Source organism: Cricetulus griseus, chromosome 7 (genome assembly GCF_003668045.3).
Source record: "Cricetulus griseus strain 17A/GY chromosome 7, alternate assembly CriGri-PICRH-1.0, whole genome shotgun sequence".
In the NCBI taxonomy this organism is placed as follows: Eukaryota; Metazoa; Chordata; class Mammalia; order Rodentia; family Cricetidae; genus Cricetulus; species Cricetulus griseus.
The window spans coordinates 130,795,385-130,816,300 of NC_048600.1; the positions used below are offsets into that span (position 1 = coordinate 130,795,385).

General features: G+C 49.8%; 1 protein-coding gene across 1 annotated transcript in view; it reads right to left on the bottom strand.

The window, feature by feature from the left end:
- Positions 1-18,003, bottom strand: part of Cyth1 (cytohesin 1) — an 84,164-nt gene extending 66,161 nt beyond the window's left edge. Inside the window, exon 1 of the mRNA XM_027425524.2 lies at positions 17,860-18,003. Within this exon, the coding sequence (XP_027281325.1) occupies positions 17,860-17,881 (22 nt within the window). The 5' untranslated portion in view covers positions 17,882-18,003. The remainder of the gene's footprint in view (positions 1-17,859) is intronic.
- Between the last annotated feature and the right edge of the window lie 2,913 nt (positions 18,004-20,916).

Below are 20,916 nucleotides of genomic sequence, written 5' to 3' on the forward strand. Positions count from 1 at the left end.
TCAGACTGTTCTTTTCCCTAGCTAGGACGCAGCCTCTCTGGAGACTGTCTAGTCTGAGGCCCAGAAGCACACCTATCACAACAAGCCGTGCCGCACTGTCCTCTGGGCATAGCAGCTGTCACCTTCATCACAGTAACCGTGATTCCTTGCAAGAGATCAGCAGTGGCCTGCTGACCACAGAGGTTCCTTCACCGAGGGAAGGGTAGGAAAGGCCACTGGAACCTCACCTGAGACCCTGGCTGCTCCCCGTGCATGCCCTGGAGATCTGTATGTAACTCGACTCTAACTAGCATGGCCTCACAGCCTTGGCAGGTGCTGAAGTAAGCAGAAAGTGGAAGGTTGAACTGAAGGGAGCCATGGGGAAGTTGTCCATACGACTTCCTGCTGCTGTGGTCACTTTGGGGTCATGTATGTAATCCCTCACACACTCTGTAAGTGAGCCTGACAAACTCACAGGTTGAATTTTGGTGGGCTTGTGTTTTGGTTTATCATCTGTGATCTGTAAGGAGGGGGCAGACCTCTGCTTACATCACCTAGGGGAAAGGCTCCATAACCAGGGGTCTAAGAGATACCTGTTGAGTAAGTGAACTGAAAAATGACATGGTAGGGATAGGGAGATGGCTCCGTCAGGAAAGTGTTTGCCACTAAAGTTAGGATCCCTGGCAACCCCATAACAGCATGGGTCTGCTGACCTCATCCTGGGAAGCTGGAGAGGCCAGTTTCCTGGAATTCATTGGGCTAGGCTGGCTGGCCAATGAGCCCAAGTTCAGTGAGAGACCCTGTTCCAAAATACCGGGTGAATCTGGGTGTGGTGGCACCTACCTTTAACTTCAGCATTTGGGAACCAGGGGCAGATGGGGCTCTTTGATGCCAACCCGAATTACATAATAAGTGCCTAGGCCAGTCAGGGTCACATAGTGAGACCCTGTCTCAAAACACAGCAACAAATGAAGACACCCAGCATCAACCTCTGCCCTTCACATTCATCTATCCACAGACACGGCACACGCACAACTTGGGAAAGAAACAGCTACAATTTTAGCTGACAGAGACACAAAGTAAGATTTATAGGACAAAGTTCATCCCCACCATTTAAGACTTAAAAAATATTTTTAGGAACTACATCAAGGTAGTTCTCACAATAAATAAGTGTATGTTAAAAGGGGCTCACAGGTTAAGAGCACTATTCTTCCAAAGGACACAAGTTCAGTACACACTCACACACATACACACACTCACACACATACACACACTCACACACATACACATGCTCACACACATACACACACTCACTCATACTCACACACACACACACACTCACACACATACACACACTCACACACATACACACACTCACACACATACACATGCTCACACATACACACACTCACTCATACTCACACACACACACACACATACACACACACACACACACACACACACACACATAAAAAAATGTATTGTTTTAAAGAGGAAGCCATAAAACATTCCACATTTCCAAAAACAGACTCAAGAGAATGAACAGGTGGGAATATGTACAAGAGAAAAACTGAAAGGTGATCCCACCCAATGCTAATGAGGAGAGCTGCAGGTCACACACTTCTGTTTTTATTTATGCTTGAATATTTCCATTATAACTTTCCAAAACATGCACAAGTGCTAAAGTAAGAAGGAACAGTCACTGCCAAGTAAAGCACACTGCCTGCCTGTTTTACCCTATGGTAAAACAAACTGCCACCCAGAAGAACGTTGGGGATCTTCGGAAGGTCTCCTGTGCCTGGCCCCCAATGTTAAGCCCTTCTCTCCCCTACGCAGGAAAGGTGAGGAGGGGGTCCTGTGGGACACAGACCATGGTCTGTGCCTAGCACAGCTGACACCAGTCCAGGGGCTGCCTAGTAATGGCAGCCACACATAAGGAGGATATGTCTTCAGAGAAACAAAACAGAAAACCACACAAAGGCACTCAGGAAGCTAAAGCAGGCAGGCAGCTAAACTTGGTGATTATAAAGGAGTGCAAGACAGCAGGTTGGGGTATTTTTTGCTTCTTTGATTTGCTCAATCTCTTCTTAAGAACCTCTGAAAACATAAAGCTCTCTAGGGGGAATTCTGAATCGCCCAGAGCAAAACCACAGAAATCAGACTACAGAGTCACAGCTGGAGAGGTGCAGCCAGCACAGCCTCTCCGTGCAACAGTGATGGGCACAAAAGCCTCCAGCCCTCATCCAACAGTCTATATGGGGAACGAAGGCAACTGCTCTACTGGCCAGCCCTCGCCGCCACCAGCCTGTGCGGCCACTACAGACAGGGCCTTGCAGAGAATACTCTGAGGTTCCTAGGGTTGGATGATCTTCAAAATTTCAAGCCTTAAAAATATGTAACTATATCCATGTGTTTATATCCGTGTGTGTGTGTGTGTGTGTGTGTGTGTGTGTGTGTGTGTGTGTGTGTGTTTTCAGTCATTCCTAGATCCCAGCCTGAATGTGACTTGGTTCACAAGTGTGGGTAGACTGGAAAGCCAAAATAAATTGCTTTAAAATTGTGTATTTTCAATTATGTGTTTATGAGGATATTTGGTATGGTTATATGCAGGTGAGTGTAAGTGCCCAAGGAGGCCAGAGGAAGCTGTAAGGGTCCCTAGAGTTTGCAGTACAGGCTGTTGTCACCTTCCAGGTGTGGGTGTGGGTGTGGGTGCTGGGAACCAAAATTGGATCCTCTGCAAAAGCAATATGTGCATTAACCACTGAGCTGTCTCTCCAGAACCCACACTGCACCCCCCCACACACACACACACCCTGTTTTGTTTGTTTGTTTGTTTTTCAGACAGGGTCTCTTTGTATAGCTCTGGTTGTCCTGGAGCTTGCTATTTATATCAGACTGTCCTGGAAATCAGAGAGATCCTCCTGCCTCTGCCTCCCAAATGCCCTATAGGATTAAAGGTGTGTGCCACCATGCCTGGCTTTTTTTTTTTTTTTTAAGAGTGATATGGTTTTTTTTAAAAAGAGTGATATACTCTTTAAAATATACTCTGGTATATTTTTTTAAGGATTTAATTTATTTATTATGTATACAACATTCTGCTTCCATGTATATCTGCACACCAGAAGAGGGCACCAGATCTTATAATGGATGGTTGTGAGCCACCATGTGGTTGCTGGGAATTGAACTCAGGACCTCCGGAAGAGCAGTCAGTGAGTGCTCTTAACCTCTGAGCCATCTCTCCAGCCCACTCTGGTATATTTTTAAGAAGAGAAATGTCTCAGTGCGGACACAAGCATGGGTGGAAATGGTCATTTTCTCAATGGGTGTGGCTTTACGGATTGCTTTCCACTCAGCAATACATGCTCAGCTTCCGAAATGCACAGGCAGGTTCACCAAATACTCGCTAGCATGACCTGGGCTAACACCTTGGACGACCCCCAGGCTCATAACCCAGCATGACTGAGCACTTCCCACCTTTAAATCCAAACTATCGAGGTCCTTGTTTTCTCTACGGGAGACAAATTCTCCTAGAAGCCGCTCCTTTTCCATTTGCCCTTTGTAACAGGCTTACTTTTGGACCACCAACCAGCTCCCAAACCATGACAGAGACTTGTTATTAGTTATTAAACGACGGCCTTATCTTATGCTTGTCCCATTAACTCTTATAACTTAATTTAACCAGTTTCTCTTAATCTATGTTTTGCCTCATTCTGTATGTCACACTTTTCCTGTTTCTCTGTGTCTAGCTGGCTAGTGGCCACCTGACGGGCTGGCCAGGGCATTTCCCTCTGCTTCCCTCTCTTTCTCCCTCACTCTCTCTTCTCTCAAGCCTAGATTCCGCCTCCTACTTATTCTCTCTGCCTGCCAGCCCCACCTATCCCTTCTATTGGTCATTCAGCTTTTTACTGACCAATCAGGTGCCTCCGGCAAGCAAAGCAACACATCTTTACATAATTAAACAAATGCAGCATAAACAAATGTAACACACCTTTACATAATTAAAGTAATATTCCACCAGAACTCTTGGCTGCAATGAGGTGAAGTCTGACCTGTTTTGTTGTGGACATGAGCTGACCTTGGGATATGATAGAAACTAAAGTCACTGACTCCCTCAAGCCGACTACAGCCCCTCAGAGTCAAGTGTGCTGTGCAGCGCATTTTCCTGTTGACTTCTGAGCATGTGTCACACACCTTTCAGGCACGTGCTTAAACTCCCCTCATCACAATGCTATGCACACAAGTTTCTGTGGTTAAGAAAATAGAAGTTAACACAATGGCCAGAAAGGGAAGGACACTAGTATTTAGTCAGAAACTTGGCTTCAGACCTACTCAGAGTAGAAATTAAACCAAGTGCGTCTCCAGCACACCAGCACTTCCCTGCATCCTCCACAGTGTGTCCATGTGACACAGGAAAAGGACGGGCATCGGAGGGAACAATCACCAAGCAATGTCCTTCCAGAATAAGGAACTCCTCTTCCTATCTAGCCCATTGTTCAGACATGTTTCCACTGCCTGGAAACAGAAGAGAACCAGCTGTACTCTGGAAGAGAGCGCAGAAACATCTCAAGGGCTGGGCAGCAACAACACAGCCTTCTGACCCAGAGTGCAGGCTGGAAGGACCATGGCTGCCCTTCCCCTTGAATTGGGAACACATTTTTTTTTTTTTTTTTTTTTTTTTTTTCCAGACAGGGTTTCTCTGTATAGCCCTGGCTGCCCTGAAACTTCTGAGTGCTGGGATTAAAGGTATGCATTGCCACTGCCTAGCTAGGTACAGTCATCTTTCAAGTATAAAATAATCATATTTTTTCAAGAAAATGTTCATTTTGTTTTAATTGTACTTAAATCTCAAAGGCACAAAGTGATCTGGGGACATACACCTTTAATCTCAGCATTCAGGAGGCAGGCGGATCTCTGTGAGTTCAAGACCACCCTGGTCTACAAATTGAGTTGTAGGCCAGCCAGAGACTTCATTGTTAAACCCTGTCTAAAACAAAGAAAGCCCGGCAGTGGTGGCTCACACCTTTAAACCCAGCACTCAGGATGCAGAGGCAGGCAGATCTCTCCAAGTTCTAGTCCAGTCTGGTCTACAGAGCAAGTTCCAGGACAGCCAGGGTTACACAGAGAAACCCTGACTCAAAAAACAAAAACCAAAACAAAAACACATCAAAGGCCTAAAGTGTCTCTTCACTGTCCCAACAAGACAACAGTGAGACTTAACTGTTCTACCCACAGCCAGCTGCATCAGGACCTCCAAACAAACCACAGACCCACAGAAGAGGGAGGCAAGCCACGTGCATGAGCTAGAGCTCTAAGTGGGACTCACAGCTGCCATGAGCTATCCGATGACTTCAGCTCCTGTGCTGAAACAGATTGGGGCAGATTTTAGGATTCAGTCAACAAACTTAGAACCAATGTGCCAAGCCCTGCTAAGCTTGTAGGCTGGGTCAGATGACAGGAAAGGAAGTCCTGTCTATTGAGTGAGACAAGCAGGGTCAGAGGTCACTGAAGCAGGAACCCCTGGGCCTCTGAGACATCCCAGACACCGAGGAGCCTTCCTGCTGCCCGTGGTACACTCCCAAAGTGCTGCTTCCTCTGGAGGCAGAGCAGGCTGGGAGCTCAGATGGCCATTGCACTGTATAAGACAACCTTCCAAGTCTAACCCTAGCAATCCTCCAAGAATCTCATCTCCTCCATGCTTGCTCACTGCAATCTGAACAGAGAGAGCCTGGAAGACATCTCAGTGAGGTTAGAAAACAGGTCAAGAAGAAATCACTCTTTAACTCTCCAGGTAAAGTCGGAATAGCAGGGGCACTTTCAGAGCACCAGCGACGTCCTCCAAAGTTCCGGCCACTCAATCCAGTACCAGGTAGTCATCCTCACCAAGTGACAGCCCACCAAGAGGCATCAGAACAAGATGGCATCACAGTTTCCAGGGCAGCTGGATGTGCTCCTGAGACCCACGGTCCACAGCTGCGCCTACAGCGCCAGGTGACACAAGACTGATTTTGCAGAAGTCCCTCGAAGACAGTCAGTGTTCTTTATCGATGACCCTGACTGAACTCTGCTTCTCCTCCGGAAGCTGCAGTTAAAGCTCAGCTACACGGATTCTGGAGCTGTAACTACCTGGATCTGCTCTGTTGCTCCATTGAATGTGTGCTTCCCACAGACAGCCTTTGTCTTCTTCCACACAAGGCTCTAGGTGCCCGAGAGGCAGTCGGCTCAGACTTGGAACTAAGGTCTGGCTGCCCAGCCACCAACCTGGAGTGTCTGGGCTCCAGGGAATCAAAGCCCAGTCTGTATGACCCTAATGCCACCACCCCAATTTGCTTGCCAGAGGCTCTGAGATTATATGGACTCATCCAAATCACTCTACCCAGAGGGTTAGGAGACAAAAACTACCTTTATCTTGACCCCACAAACACTTCAACCCTAAGAGTCACAACAATTCTTTCAATATAAAAGATTCAGTAACCTGCAATACAGACCATGCTGAGACACAGAACTATTTATGCTCAGTTATAAGGGGAAGACAAAAAAAAGTGGGTAAATACACAGCATAGTATTAATAAAGTGTAATATCAGATGTGGGCAATAAGGACGAGCCAAGAACAGTACAAGTCTACTGGAAAAGCAGCTTTGGGTTTCAGGAAGAGAGGTCCCGGGGATGACAGCAGATGTGTCAGGGAGCAGGAGGAGCACGGAGAGGAGGAGGACCTAGGAGTGGGAAGGAGGAGGGGGGCCTGCCACTTCACTGACAACAACCCTGCAATGCTGCATACCTCACAGTGGAGACTAAACAGCAAGTGTCCAATGCCAGCAGTTTACATGGTGGAAGCAGTTCAGAGGGGAACCCTGGATCATGAATGCTCCCCACTGTCATGGACCATGATGGAAACTTGGTGCCTGTAGACCTCACAGCTCTCCTGAATTCTTGAAAACATTCAACTCACCATGAGCCCTGTGCTGTGAGCTCTTTGAAAGCAGGGCCTGTAATTTTTTAAGTTCTCAACACAAGTACCCTAGCAGAGAAGACAGGTTTGTCCGTTCTTCTAAGTTAACTAGATGGACAAACAGGTGGACCGATAGAAAACAGTTTAGACCACAAAAAGAGAGAGAGAGAAGGAAAAGAGGGGTTGAGGAGACAGCTCTGTTGGTAAGTGCTTGTCTTGAAACATGAGAGCCTAACTTTGACCCCAGAACCACCTAATAATGCTGGAGATGGTAGTCTGCACTTGTAATCCCAGGGCTGGAAAGCGGAGGCAGGGGAATCCTGGGGCTCACTGGCCTAGCCAACTTGGTGAGCTCCAGGCCAATGAGAGACCCCCTATGTCAAAGAAGGTGGATGGATGGCACCCCTGAGGATGACGGGGGGAGGGGGAGGTGGGGGGGGGGAGTTCATGATTTCCAGCCTGAATAACCAGAATGGTAACTGAATGGTGACAAAGTAAAGATGTTAATGGCGTGTGGAGGAGAATGGAGAGGGCATGAGCTGCCACAATGACTTCATATGACAAGGGAGTCTGGTCAGTGCGGAAACAACTAGAATTCACCAAAACTAAGTATGTGCTCCTGCTTGCAGTCATTACAGTTGCTGGGGATCATGTTTCAGGGGCTCGGAATTGAAGAGAAAGTTACATGCTGAAGAGATTTCAAACATACATGCAGTCTGCAGCTGCCACACAGGCACAGGAGGGGAGACTGAGCCTACTGCTACTGGTCACTGCCCAGCACACAGGAACACTGTTTAACTCAAGACTGGCCGAGAATAACTACTGAAACGGGTATTTTAAATTCTATTATGGGCAGGGGCTGTAGTTTGGGTGGCAGACTGTTTGCCTGGCGTGCACAAATCCCTAGGTTCCATCCCAGCACCACACAAACCAAGTGTGGGGTACACTCCTGTCACGCTAGTACTCAGGAGGCGGAGGCTGAAGTTCAAGATTACCCTTGGCTACACGGGGGTGGAGGGTGGAGGTGGGGTGGTGTCAACTGGACTACGAATTAAAAGCAAAGTGTTCTCCATTCTGGATCGCCTCCAGCTACTCAGCATGCTCCTGGTGTGCCTTCTCCCACCCTCTTATTCTCTCCAGTCACAGTCTAGCTGCTGGAAGCACGTGTGCCTGTGCCTCCGGTCTCCTCTCTCCAGCCCATCAGCCGGGCTGTGCCTGAGGCGCCACTGTTGGCGCCAGGGTCAGCTCTGGGCATTGCCTCCCATTCATGTACTCATGGTCTCCATTTTCATTCAAACCCAGCAATCTAAAGTTGCAGAGAGTCCTGCAGCATTGTCCCTGCTGCAGCCAGTTAAAATCCAGGGTTCTCCAAGCAGCCACTCAAGGTTAGAAACTAGAGCACCTTTGCCTCTTCCTTCATGTCTTTTCAATGTTGTGCCCTCCAAAATCTAGTAGCCAAGTTTTGTCCACTTCCTGCCCGTCACTGCATTTATTCTCTCCTCTGCTTCCACTGTGCCAAGTTAGACCCTCAGCACATTCCACATGGAAGGTACCAAACTAACTCATGGATCTTCAAAATACGCACACTCACACACACTCTTCACACACACACACTCTCACACATACTCTCATACACACATGTACACACATGTGCACTCACACACACACTCACAGGCACTCACACACTCACATGCACTCACACTCTCACACACATTCACACTCACACACTCACAGGCACACTCACAATCTCACACACTCACATGCACTCACACACTCACATACACTCACACTCTCACACACACACTCACAGGCACTCACACACTCACATGCACTCACACTCTCACACACACACACTCACAGGCACTCACTCACACTCACACTCTCACACACACTCACAGGCACTCACATTCACACTCACACACATACTCACAGGCACTCACACTCACACACTCACACACACACACTCACAGGCACTCACACTCACACTCTCACACACACTCACAGGCACTCACACTCACACACTCACACACACACTCACAGGCACTCACACTCACACTCTCACACACACACTCACAGGCACTCACACTCACACTCTCACACACACTCACAGGCACTCACATTCACACTCACACACATACTCACAGGCACTCACACTCACACACTCACACACACACACTCACAGGCACTCACACTCACACTCTCACACACACACTCACAGGCACTCACACTCACACACTCACACACACACTCACAGGCACTCACACTCACACTCTCACACACACACTCACAGGCACTCACACTCACACTCTCACACACACTCACAGGCACTCACATTCACACTCACACACATACTCACAGGCACTCACACTCACACACTCACACACACACACTCACAGGCACTCACACTCACACTCTCACACACACACTCACAGGCACTCACACTCACACACTCACACACACACTCACAGGCACTCACACTCACACTCTCACACACACACTCACAGGCACTCACACTCACACTCTCACACACACTCACAGGCACTCACATTCACACTCACACACATACTCACAGGCACTCACACTCACACACTCACACACACACACTCACAGGCACTCACACTCACACTCTCACACACACACTCACAGGCACTCACACTCACACTCTCACACACACACTCACAGGCACTCACACTCACACTCTCACACATACTCACAGGCACTCACACTCACACTCTCACACACACATTCACACACAGAGTTCCTGCGGCTTCTTAGCTGCTCAGGCCTCCTCCCACCACTTGGCCAGGCCCATGCCACACCTGCGGCTGGGGCCTCCTGGTCTACCTCTCCCTCTGCCTGCAGTGTGTTTGCCCCGTTCATCTACTTAGATCACCTGACCTTTCCAAACAAGTCCAAGCACCACCAGCTCCTCCATGACAGTTCCCCTGCCTGTCACATCCACTCTGACGTGCTCCTCCATGGCTTGCCTTCATGCCCATGTCTTTCTCTGTCAGGAGCTGTGGAGCTAAGCAGTGACTATTCTTGTTGACTGAATAAGCAATTAAAACTAGCTACTGGAAACAAGAAAAGTGATGTCACCAGGAAAGGTTCACACCAACACACCCTTCACACCAACACACCCTTCACACCAACACAAAGGACAACAGGGACCTTAAAAACAAGCCCTAAGCAAAAGCGGTGCACATGAGCCCATGGCAGGCAGGAAGATGCTGTCCTGGCCCTCCCTGTAAGTCCCAATCAGCCACCACAGGAACACTGGCATCACCCTCCCGGAACAGCAGCCTGGTAAAATCCCGGCTGCCCCCGGCTGCCCCCGGCTGCCCCCGGCTGCCCCCGCTGCCCCCGGCTGCTGGGGCAAAGAGAAACTGAACACCATTACCAGCAGTTTGAAAGGGTATGGGATTCGCTTCTTGAGATTTCTAAGTGATTCTCCACCTCCTCCGCGCCTCTATTATTGCAACTGAAACTAAGCAACAATAATGAGACAGGCAGCCGAGCCGTGGCTGGGGATGAGTGTGGACAGGTTCAGGCAGGAGCTCTCCTTTGGAAGCCCACTCCACAGGACTTTCATCTTGGGGCTGGGTGTGGCAGGGAGACTGGTCAGGGGTATGAAGGAGAGATCTACCAGCAAGGATCTTCAGCTAAGGTTCTCCAACGTCTGAAGCTTATGGGTCAGAGCTGCCCTGCTTGCAAGTGACCTTTAATCTGGCTCCACGCCCTTGGGGGGAAGAAAAGTCATCACCTGGTTTGTATTGGAGAGTAATATCCTACTACTCATGACTGCTCCAAACAGACAGGACAAAACGCTACCTGACAAAAGGGTCTCCTTTGACACGTGGAACATTCAGAAAGGAGAGAGTACAGCGCCTGCAAACCCACACACAGAGCTGTCTGTCAGCGAAAACCAGGCTACCCATCCATTTAACTTGCAATGTTTCCTCTACAGCAGTGGTTCTCTAACGCTGCAGCCCTTTGATACAGTTCCTCATGTTGTGGGGACCCCCAGCCATAAAGTTATTTTCATTGCTACTTCCTAACTGTAATTTTTCTACTGTTAGAAATCATAATACAAGTATCTGTGTTTTCCAATAAACAGGATGACCTTGTGAAAGGGTCATTCAACCCCTCAAAGGGATCACGACCCAGAGGTTGAGAACCACATCCCTAAAGGAAAGATTCTAAACTTTATCAGAGGTATAACACTGTAAGATACAAAAGTTTTAGCAACAAAATTGGTGACAGGTTCGAAGCAACTAAAATTGACCAAAATCTGACTCAAGCTCCCACCAGAACTGACATCTCCTCTCCCCGAGTTTAAACTACCACGGTGAGCAAAATATGCAAATCAGCTGACTTGACAGAGATCATTAGAAGAGTTCATCTCAGTTAAGGCACCATCATCCTACGGCCAGCTCATGCTACCAAGGATGCAAAACAAATACTTCCAACCTAGCTAGGAATCAACAGATTTAATGAGGTATCATTTGATGACCATGACATCAGTTCTAACTGAGACGCTGTTAGATGTTAACCTCCACCAGGCGTATTTGCACTGAGTGTGCACATGTACCCACACGGCTAGGAACGGGGCACATGGGTGCAGTCCTTTTGAAAGGCAAATTGGCATTATGCATCAAGAGCTCTAAATATACTTACACTCCCTGAGTTGTTAGCATCAACCCAGGAATATGTAACGATGTAGTCATGTTTCTAAGAAAGCCTTCAATTCACTTAACTGTGTTCTTTTCAAGCCAAATCATTCAGTGTGTAACCAAATTTGAAAACAATGAAAGTCATTCAGATCACAGAGGAACGAAGAAAAGTGGTTCTGTTTATGGTGAAGCACGCCCAGGAGAGCCAGTATTCCTGTTTGGGATGGAGAATGAAAGCAAACACCAAACTCCAAACATTAAGGCCAGAAGGGACTTGGTTCAACCTCTTACTCCTCTGTGGTTGCTAGGCTGCCTATACAGGACCTTAGGCCCCACAGCCTGTTCTAGAGGCACACAAAAAAAAAAAAAAAAAAAAAAAAGTATCTTTCTTCCAAATGCCACATGCCCCGGGTCCTGATCAGAACACTGTGCACCTCATTGTGTGCAGAGAGCCAGGGCAAGCATCTCTGCTCACTCACTCCCAGATTGATTTACTAAGGTGGGGAAGGTGGGGACAAAGAAAAGTCCACCAGGACCTGCTCCAAGGGATGGCAGAGGGAACACCATGCTCTGCCTAAGGACCAGCCACAGGAAGGTGGTCATCCTGCCAGGGTTCTGATGTAAAACCCTCACTACTGGGAAGTCACCCTAGACAGTCCTGTTACCGAAGCTATCTCAAGAGAAGCATGGGTGATTCCACATCTCTCAAGATCCGGAGTTAGCTGAGATCCTGGGAAAATACACGTTCAGAGGCTGTTACACACAGTCTCTGAGAGTTCCCAGAGGCCTGGCAGGAGACCAACCCTTGTGAACAACCCTGGACACAGGAAATCAGGTTACATGTCTTGAAGTTAAAAGCCAGGAAGAAGAAACAAAATCCCCAAGTCAATCTTCTCTTGGGTAGGGTACCCTGTGACAGTAAAAACAAGTCTTGCTTTCAAACCTGAGACCCGGGGAGTCAGGATGTGCACTGATGAGTAATGAAGCAGGGGGGCCATAAGATAAAAAAAGAGCCAATGATTTGAGTGTTCAGAGAGACTAGGAGATCAACCAATGGTGAGAAATATGAATACCTTTCCTAAGGCGTCAGCATTTTAGAAAATGCGGGTAAGAGCATTAGCTGCTCTTCCAGAGACTCTGGGTTCAATTCCCAGCACCCACATGGCAGCTCATAACTCCAGCTCCAGGATCCAACACCCTCACGCAGACACACATAGGCAAAACACCAATGTATATAAAATAAATAAATATTAAAATATATATATTCTTGGGACTGGAGAGATGGGTCAGTGGTTAGGAGAATTTGTTGCTTTTTCAGAGGACCTGGGTTTGATTCCCAGTCCCCACACGGTGGCTCACAATCCTCTGTAACTCTATGGATCCCCATAGCTCACTGTACAACATGGTCAGCTCCAGCTCTTCCCCTTTCTGGATATAAATTCTCCTTTCAGCTGCAGTACAACACTTGGATTTCTTGTTGTGGACAGTGATCATTTCTGCTCTACAACCCTTCCCCTGAAGTACCTGCCAGAGCCCTAGGCACATAAAATTAGGTCACAGCTGCCGAGAGGCCTTGCTCCCACCAACAGACTTGCTATGCCTACTTCCTCCACACCTGCCCTTCACGCCATGCTTTTCCTGTGGCAGCGCTCCCACAGTAACCACAGTTCAGTACAGCTCTGTGTCCACACACCACAGGGTTCTTCTCCTGGGGCACCCCTGTGCTTTAGACACCACACCTAACCATGCATAGACACCAGGTCAGATCCTGGCAGTCTTCAGTGATCATGGCGGCAGGAGACAGATGGACAGAAGGAACAAATGAGAGGTGATTCTGAAAGGCCTGGGTATTGTGTCCTGAGTATGCTCTGCTCAATTCCCTCATGAGCCAAAGCTAGAGACACCAAGCTGCAGCTGCATCTCAGTAATCCCCACAGGCTATGCAAATCAACTATTTTCCTGTATGTCCTACCTTGCTGCTCACCCTCTACCAAGAAAATGAAACCTAGATTTGCTCAACTCTTCTTGAGTGTTGATAATCTAACTAAAAGTTGATTCTACTCTGCTTGCAATGGATCTAGGAGCTCAACACCAAAACTATATTGCAGGCACTTCAGGAGCTGATGGGGGCAGGTGATTTGGCAGACCTCTTTTGTATGCGATAATCTTCCAGTTCACCTGCAAGCTTTCCTAAACATAAAGGCCAATTATCTGTTGAGAGCTTGCCTAGGCAATCCAACCTAAAAGGAGCAGAAACAAGGCATTTAACTTGCATTCATTTGCTATGATTCCAAGGGCTCTCCTTTTAAGTTTCTATAATGGAGAAGACAGGCATGGTGGTACACACCTTTAATCCCAGTGTCAGAGAGGCAGCGACAACTAGATCTCTGTAAATTCAAGGCCATAATAAGTTCTAGGCTAGCCTGGGCTGCACATGAGACCCTATCTCAATAAACAAACAAACAAACAAATCAATCAATCAATCAATTATATGGCAGCTGGAGTTGTCTCTGCGGTTAAGAGTGCTGGCTGCTCTTGCAGGGATCCAGCTTTGATTCCCAGCCCCCTGACACATGATGTCTCACACCCCTCTGTAACTCCAGTTCCAGGGGATGTGACCCCTCCTCCGACCTTCAAGGGCACTGGGCACACACACAGTGCACATATGTGCGGCAGACAAAAGACTCATACACATAAAACAAAATCAGAATAAGGTTATATGAACACGATGTTCAGAAAAAAGGTTAAGCTGGGAATGGTGCACATCTGTAACTCAGCACTCAGGAGGTGGAGGCAGGAAGACCAGAGTTCAAGGTTATTTTGAGAGACATAGGAGTTTGTGGCAAGCACAAAGACCTTGTCTCAAAATTTAAAAAAAGTTAATAGAATCCAGGAGTTAGCCCCAACCTGAGGACCATTACTGTGCAGCAGGGTGAGACCCTCGCATGGCTCCTGTGCACAACCCTGCACGGCATTGCACAGAGCCCTCTGACTCCAGTCAGACCCCGTGTGGGTGTCCTAAGCAGGATGGACACAAAATACAAGTTGACACTTTTTCTTCCCCATGAACACACATAGTTGAACATATGAGCCAACAGTTCTGTCTGGCAAGACTCCACAGTGCCGGCACAGAGTTCTTTATAGAATCAGGAACGGTACAGTCTGCATAGGTGTAGTAGTCAAATGGTCTCTGCAGTCAAGACTGCCTCACTGTGTGCTTTTCAAAGTCCCTTTAATCGGACAGCGAACCTCTAAGACATGTGCTCTGTCTTCAGCATACGATACATGCATTGTACTCTAAAGGTTTTATTTCTAATACCAAACTGATAGCTCTTCGATCCAAATGCATTTTTCCCACAGAACGGTGGTAAAGGTCCAAGGCCAACACAAAGACAGACAGGAGCAAACCACAGGGCAAACCTGGCTAAAACATTTGTATGTAAAAAAGTCAAGGCCGCATGAAATAGTTTCTTATTATTTAAAAAAAAACAACTAAGTATTACGGCTTAAAAAGTTCATCTGGAAGAAAACAATGGAGGCTCTGAGCATGAATCCCCAGCATGAGTTTCCTCTTCACATGTGGAAACTGGTCCAAGTAAATTCTCCACCAACCTCTAAGGGGAAAGGTTAGCTCTGATACTAAAGCAAACCAAGCTGGCAGGCTCAGCCAGACACCAAGGCACCGGCTACTCAGAAGGCTGAGGCAGGAGGATCACTTAAACCTAGGAATTTGAGGTCAGCTCCAGCAGCATATAGGGAGGTGCTCTCCCAACTCAAAAGGGAAAGAGGAGAGCACGAGAAGGGGGAAGAGAGAGAAGATAAGGAAAGAGGAGGGGAGGAACAGGAGGAGGGGAGGGTCTGGGTGGGGAGGAGGAGAGAGAGAATAGTCTCAGTCTTGTCAGGACCATTTTATACTATAGGATACTTGAGGAGCTTTCTTGTGCATAGTCCCTCTAGTTCCTCCCAAAAAAGACAGGAAGGTGTACAAAGGGGGTGATAAATTTCCTTTCCTTTTCATCACCCTGTGCAGCTCTCCTAATAATGGCTTGCAAAGCATGCCCACATCTGGGATGGTGAGATGGCCTAGTAGGTTAAGGCACTTGGTGACAAGCCTGACAACCTAAGTGTGATCCTGGGGCAGGCAGAGCAGAAGCCGAGAACCAACCCTGTAGATACCTTCTGACTTCCATATGCATAAAATAAATAAATAAATGACTGTAAAAAAATTTAAAGATGTGAATGTCCTAATCCTCAAATCTTTAAAAAGTGTTCCCTCACATGGCAAAAGAGAGGCTCAATTGTGGGTGGCTACAGTGCTTATCCTGGGTTATCCAGGTGGCTGAGACACAAAAAGTGTCCTTGGGAAAGGGCATCGGGTGGACGGAGTGGACAGAGGCTACCATAAACACAGAAGAGAGACCCACACCAAACCAAGGGAAACAAACGCGATCCAGGCTAGAAGGACAAGGAAGCCAACTTGTCCCCCAGTCTCTGGAAGGAATACTGTACTAATGAAATCTTGGTACCAGCCCAGTGTGACCTAATTTGCACTTCTGAGCTCCAGAACTATATAGTAAATTTGGGTTGGAGCCCCTGTTCATGGCAGTAACAAGAACTAAAACACTGCTTCTGTTTTCCCCTTCCAAGTAGAAGTCATGCCTGAGTCAAAGCAGTTACTATTAAAACCAACCAGAACAGCAGCCTCTTGCCTCACCCAGCAGGCTATAACGCCAGGGGAGGGCAAGAACAAAGCAGGGCAAAACACTGGGACCCAGGGGCAACAAAGGACAAGAGGGGGGGAGTTTGTGAAGGTTTCCAGCAGAATAAGAAAACCCAGAGGGTTCAAAGGGGACAAGCACTCTCTTGGGGACTGCTGGCAGGTAACTACCTACTTGTCAGTCACAAAGGAAGGCACGCATTGCCTTTCTACCTGAAGGCAGCAAAGGCTGGTCTGTATTCCACTGAACAGGTACACACCTCTAACATTTAGTGAAAAGGTGTTCATGCATCCAAAGCTCAGGGTCCGGCTGTTAGCCATAACCCTCCTCCCTTCCTTCTGGCTTCACCAGGTCAGAGTTCTCTATGGTTACCTGCAAAGACCTAACCGGCTTCCCGTCTGGCATTTGAATACCCCATGGCAGAGGGTAAGAAGGCAATGCTTCCTGTGAGGCAATAAAGCAGAGCTTGGCCGCGGTGAGCATGCTACCTTCCCGATCAGAACTTCCCTGCCAAACCAGAAAAGTTTGCCACTTGCTCCACCTGACACTGTTTGTTCCATTCCTCGTGGACACAATGCTAACACCACGTAAGGCGTTTCAGATAAACCTCCCACAGCTCCTGAGACTGCAGACCCTCCGAGGGGCCAGAGAGCGCTGGGTGACCCCCAGCAAGGTGAGCAGAGAGGATCTGTTTCGATTCTTGTCCAGATGGAGGGTGTGGACTAGTGTCATCGCCCTCGGCTCAGACTTGATCTCCTTGCCCAGTGTGGTCAGGCCCTGACTGACAGACGCGGGGACCGGGAGCTAATTCACAGTGCGACAGTAACACGAACCTGGCCAAGGTCCCCGTGTCGGAGGCCTTGGTCAGGTCACTCGTGATCATCTCGGAACAAAGAGCTGGATGGGGCACACAACTTCTAACACCCCGGAGAGCCGGAAACTGCTGGGGATCGCAGGCCGGGCGTGTGGCTCCCGCGGCCGCTCGCGGCGCCAGCCAAGCGGGTGACAAGCAGCGGGTGACTCGCCTCGCCTCGCCTCGCCTTGGAGTCTCCGACCCCAGGCACCCGGCCCTGGCGACCCTTGACGCCCCGGGGCTCCTCGGCGGCATCCTGATGACCCGGGCGCCCCTCAGCGCCCCTGCCGCCCCCGCCCCGGCCCCGCGACCCTCTAACCCGGTGACTCCCCTCCTGGGGCCCCAGCAGCCCGGGTCCCGGAGACCGTCAGGCGGGTTTAACACCACCTTCTCCGGGCACCCTCGGGCTCGGGCGCCCCCTGCCCCGGACTCCCCAGGCCTGGGTGACCCTTAGCCCCGGGTGACACTCAATTCCCGGCGACCCTCGGGCCCGGGTGACACAGTTCCTGGAGACGCTAAGGTGCAGGTGACCCTCAGCCCCGGCGACCCTCAGGCCCGCGAGCGCCTGGCCAGTCACCCCCGGGCCCTCGCACCACGGCCACCCAGAGCTCCGCGCCCCGCTCCAGGGACCCCGGGCGCCGGCGGGAGCGCACGGAGGAGCGGCGGGCCGGCCGAAGTCCACTCACCATAGCTGTCGTCGTCCTCCATGGCGCCGGCGACCGGCTCCGGGCCCCCGACCGCCACTGGTCACCCGCAGCCCCGGCCCCGCCAGACACCAGCTCGCCCCAGGCCAGCTCCGAGCCCCGGAGCCCCGCCCCCCGCGCCGCGCCGCGCCGCGCCCGCACTGCCCAGCACGCGCCTGCGCACGCGCCGCCTGAGGCCCCGCCCCCCCGGCACAAGGTCCCGCCCCCATCGGAAGCGCGCGTGCGTGAGGTCCCTCACCGCCCCCCGACACACACACACACCCCGCCCCCAGCTCCCCACAACGTGTTTACGGACGCCTCTTGGGCTTGCCTTTACGCACGCGCGCGCAGCACCGTAGGCTCCGGCCTATAAATGGCCCCGCCCCAAACCACGCCCTCGCGTTTAAGCACCGCCCCTTGCCCTCCACGGGGCGGAGCGGAGTTTCGGGTTTCGAGTTTCACAAGAGTGCGTGGGACGCGGGCGCGGCTTACGGCCAGGCGGGCAGTCCAGCCATCCGGCTGATTACAGAGACCCAAGGTCACGGGTGCCACCGAAGGGTGGGTAGGTGGCCCACAGCTTGCGGAGGAGGAAGTCAGCTAAATTCATCTGAGTTCGTTACTTGTATTTCCTACCTGGGTCCAGTTGCACAGCGGGACATGCCAACTGCGGGCGTCACTGCGGCCTTAGTAGCCCTGACTCCCAGGCTCTGCTGCTTTCTCTGGCTTGTGCTGGGAGACCCATTGATCCTCCTTTGTAGTGCTGGCCAGGGGCTGTTCCTGTGCAAGTTAAAACACTTATTGCCCAGGAGGTCTCTGCAGAATTAATCAGTGGAAGCAACCACTAATGATCTGGAAAGTCCCTTAGGGAACACCCTGTCCTGTGTGTGAACTGTGTACAAGTGGCACTTAGGGCATGGACTGCAGCTCAGTGACAAAGCACTTGCCTGGCATGTGAGAAGCCCTGGGTTGCATCCCAGACATCAGAGAAGGGAGAAAACTGATTCCCAAAGAGTCGAAGGTCACACATAGAGGCTGGGGCATCACCAGGTGACGGGTCCCTATCCAGGATATCCGCCACCGCCACACCATGCACATACTTCCTACTCCACTGAGGTCCTACGTGACCTCTGAAATAACTGCAGAAAGGCCTAGGGTGGCGGTGCCTGCCTACTGCATGCCGCTTGGGCCAGCCTCCCTGCAAGCTGAAGCAACTCAACAAAACAAAAGCAACTCAAAATACAGCACAAGAAGGCACAACAAGACTAAAGGGGGCACTGGGGGGGGCTCCTTCCTTGTTGAAATAAAGAATTGAAATCCCAGAGCTGCCCAAGGGCAGCCCCAGAACCAGCCTTCTCCCTCCCTAGGTCCTCCTTCCCTGAACACCAGGGCCTGAACAGCTTCGTGGGAATCTCCAGGCTTCTGTGGGGGAAGGAGAGTCAGGCCTTTCCTCGGGGGGGGGCCCGGTACATGCCCTTTGCTGCAGAGTTACTGCATGGGCCTCATGGGTGGCCTGCGGCAATCCTTCTCCCCAGCAGGGATAGCCTCATCTGTAACTGCTCAAAATCTGTATGCAACTTCAATGCATTGAAATCCCAACGCACTGCCTTATACTTGGCAGCGTGGGGAATTGCTGCAGTAAGTATATGAAGGATATATGGGGGGAAATATCAGAAATGAAAGGGGAGGTGGAGAAACCAGAACTTGCTTTTTCTTTAAAGACTTATTATGTATACAGTGTTCAGCCTTCAGGCCAGCAGAGGGCACCAGATCTCATTTCAGATGGTTGTGAGCCACCATGTGGTTGCTGGGAATTGAACTCAGGACTTTTGGAAGAGCAGTCAGTTCTCTTAACCTCTGAGCCATCTCTCCAGCCCCTTTAAAGACTTTTTAAAAACATTGTATGTATGTGCCTGTGTTAGTGATAATACCTCTGTGTGTGTGTGTGTGTGTGTGTGTGTGTGTGTGTGTGAGTGTGAGTGTATGCGTGTGTAGGTATCTATGTAGGCCAGAAGAGGGCATCAGATCCCTTGGAGCTGGAGGCACAGGTGGTTGAATGTGAGCCACCAAAAATGGGTGCACTTGCATACACAGATTCAGCAACGAAAAGGTTGGAGCTGGAAAGATGGCTTAAGGGCACGTGATGTCCTTGCAGAGGACCCAGGTTCCGTGCCCAGTAGCAGGCACACATGTGGTGCACATACACACACACACACACACACACACACACACACACACACGCACACGCACACGCACACGCACACGCACACGCACACGCACACGCACATATACATACACATGCACATACACACACACACAAAAAAAAAAATGAAAATAAATCTTTTCCTCCCCCTCCTTGTTTCGAGAACATTAAAACAGGTTTGGTGTGGCTGGAGAGATGGCAGAGCCATTAAAAGCACTCGTTCTTAAGCCGGGCGTTGGTGGCGCACACCTTTAATCCCAGCACTCAGGAGGCAGAGGCAGGAGGATCTCTGTGAGTTCGAGACCAGCCTGCTCTCCAGAGTGAGTGCCAGGATAGGCTCCAAAGTTACACAGAGAAACCCTGTCTCGAAAAACAAAACAAAAAAACAAAAACAAAAAGCACTCGTTCTTGTAGCAGACCCAGGTTCGACCCCCAGTGCTTATACGGTGGCTCACAACCATTTATAACCCCAGTTCCAGAGACTCCAACACTCTCTTCTGGCCTTCAGGACACTGCATGCATGTGGTGTGCAGCCATACATGTACACAACACCCACATACTAATAAAATTAAATTTAAATATAAATAAAATAGATTTAGCTTCCTCAGGGCTTTCACTAGAGTTCTCTCTGTTACTTGATCCAGCTGACAGCTTTTCTTTAGCGTGTCTGTCTGTGGAATGCTTAGCACTTGGCCCACTGGACCATGTGATCATACAGCATGTGGTAGTTTGTCAGTTTCCAATCTAACTCTCATGCCTGCTCTACTGTTTCCCCAGCTTCAAGTCCTAGTCCCTGGTCCCCCGTTTTGAATCCTCTGCAACCTCCTTAGCTGTTGTTGACTACCTAAGTGGCATGGGAG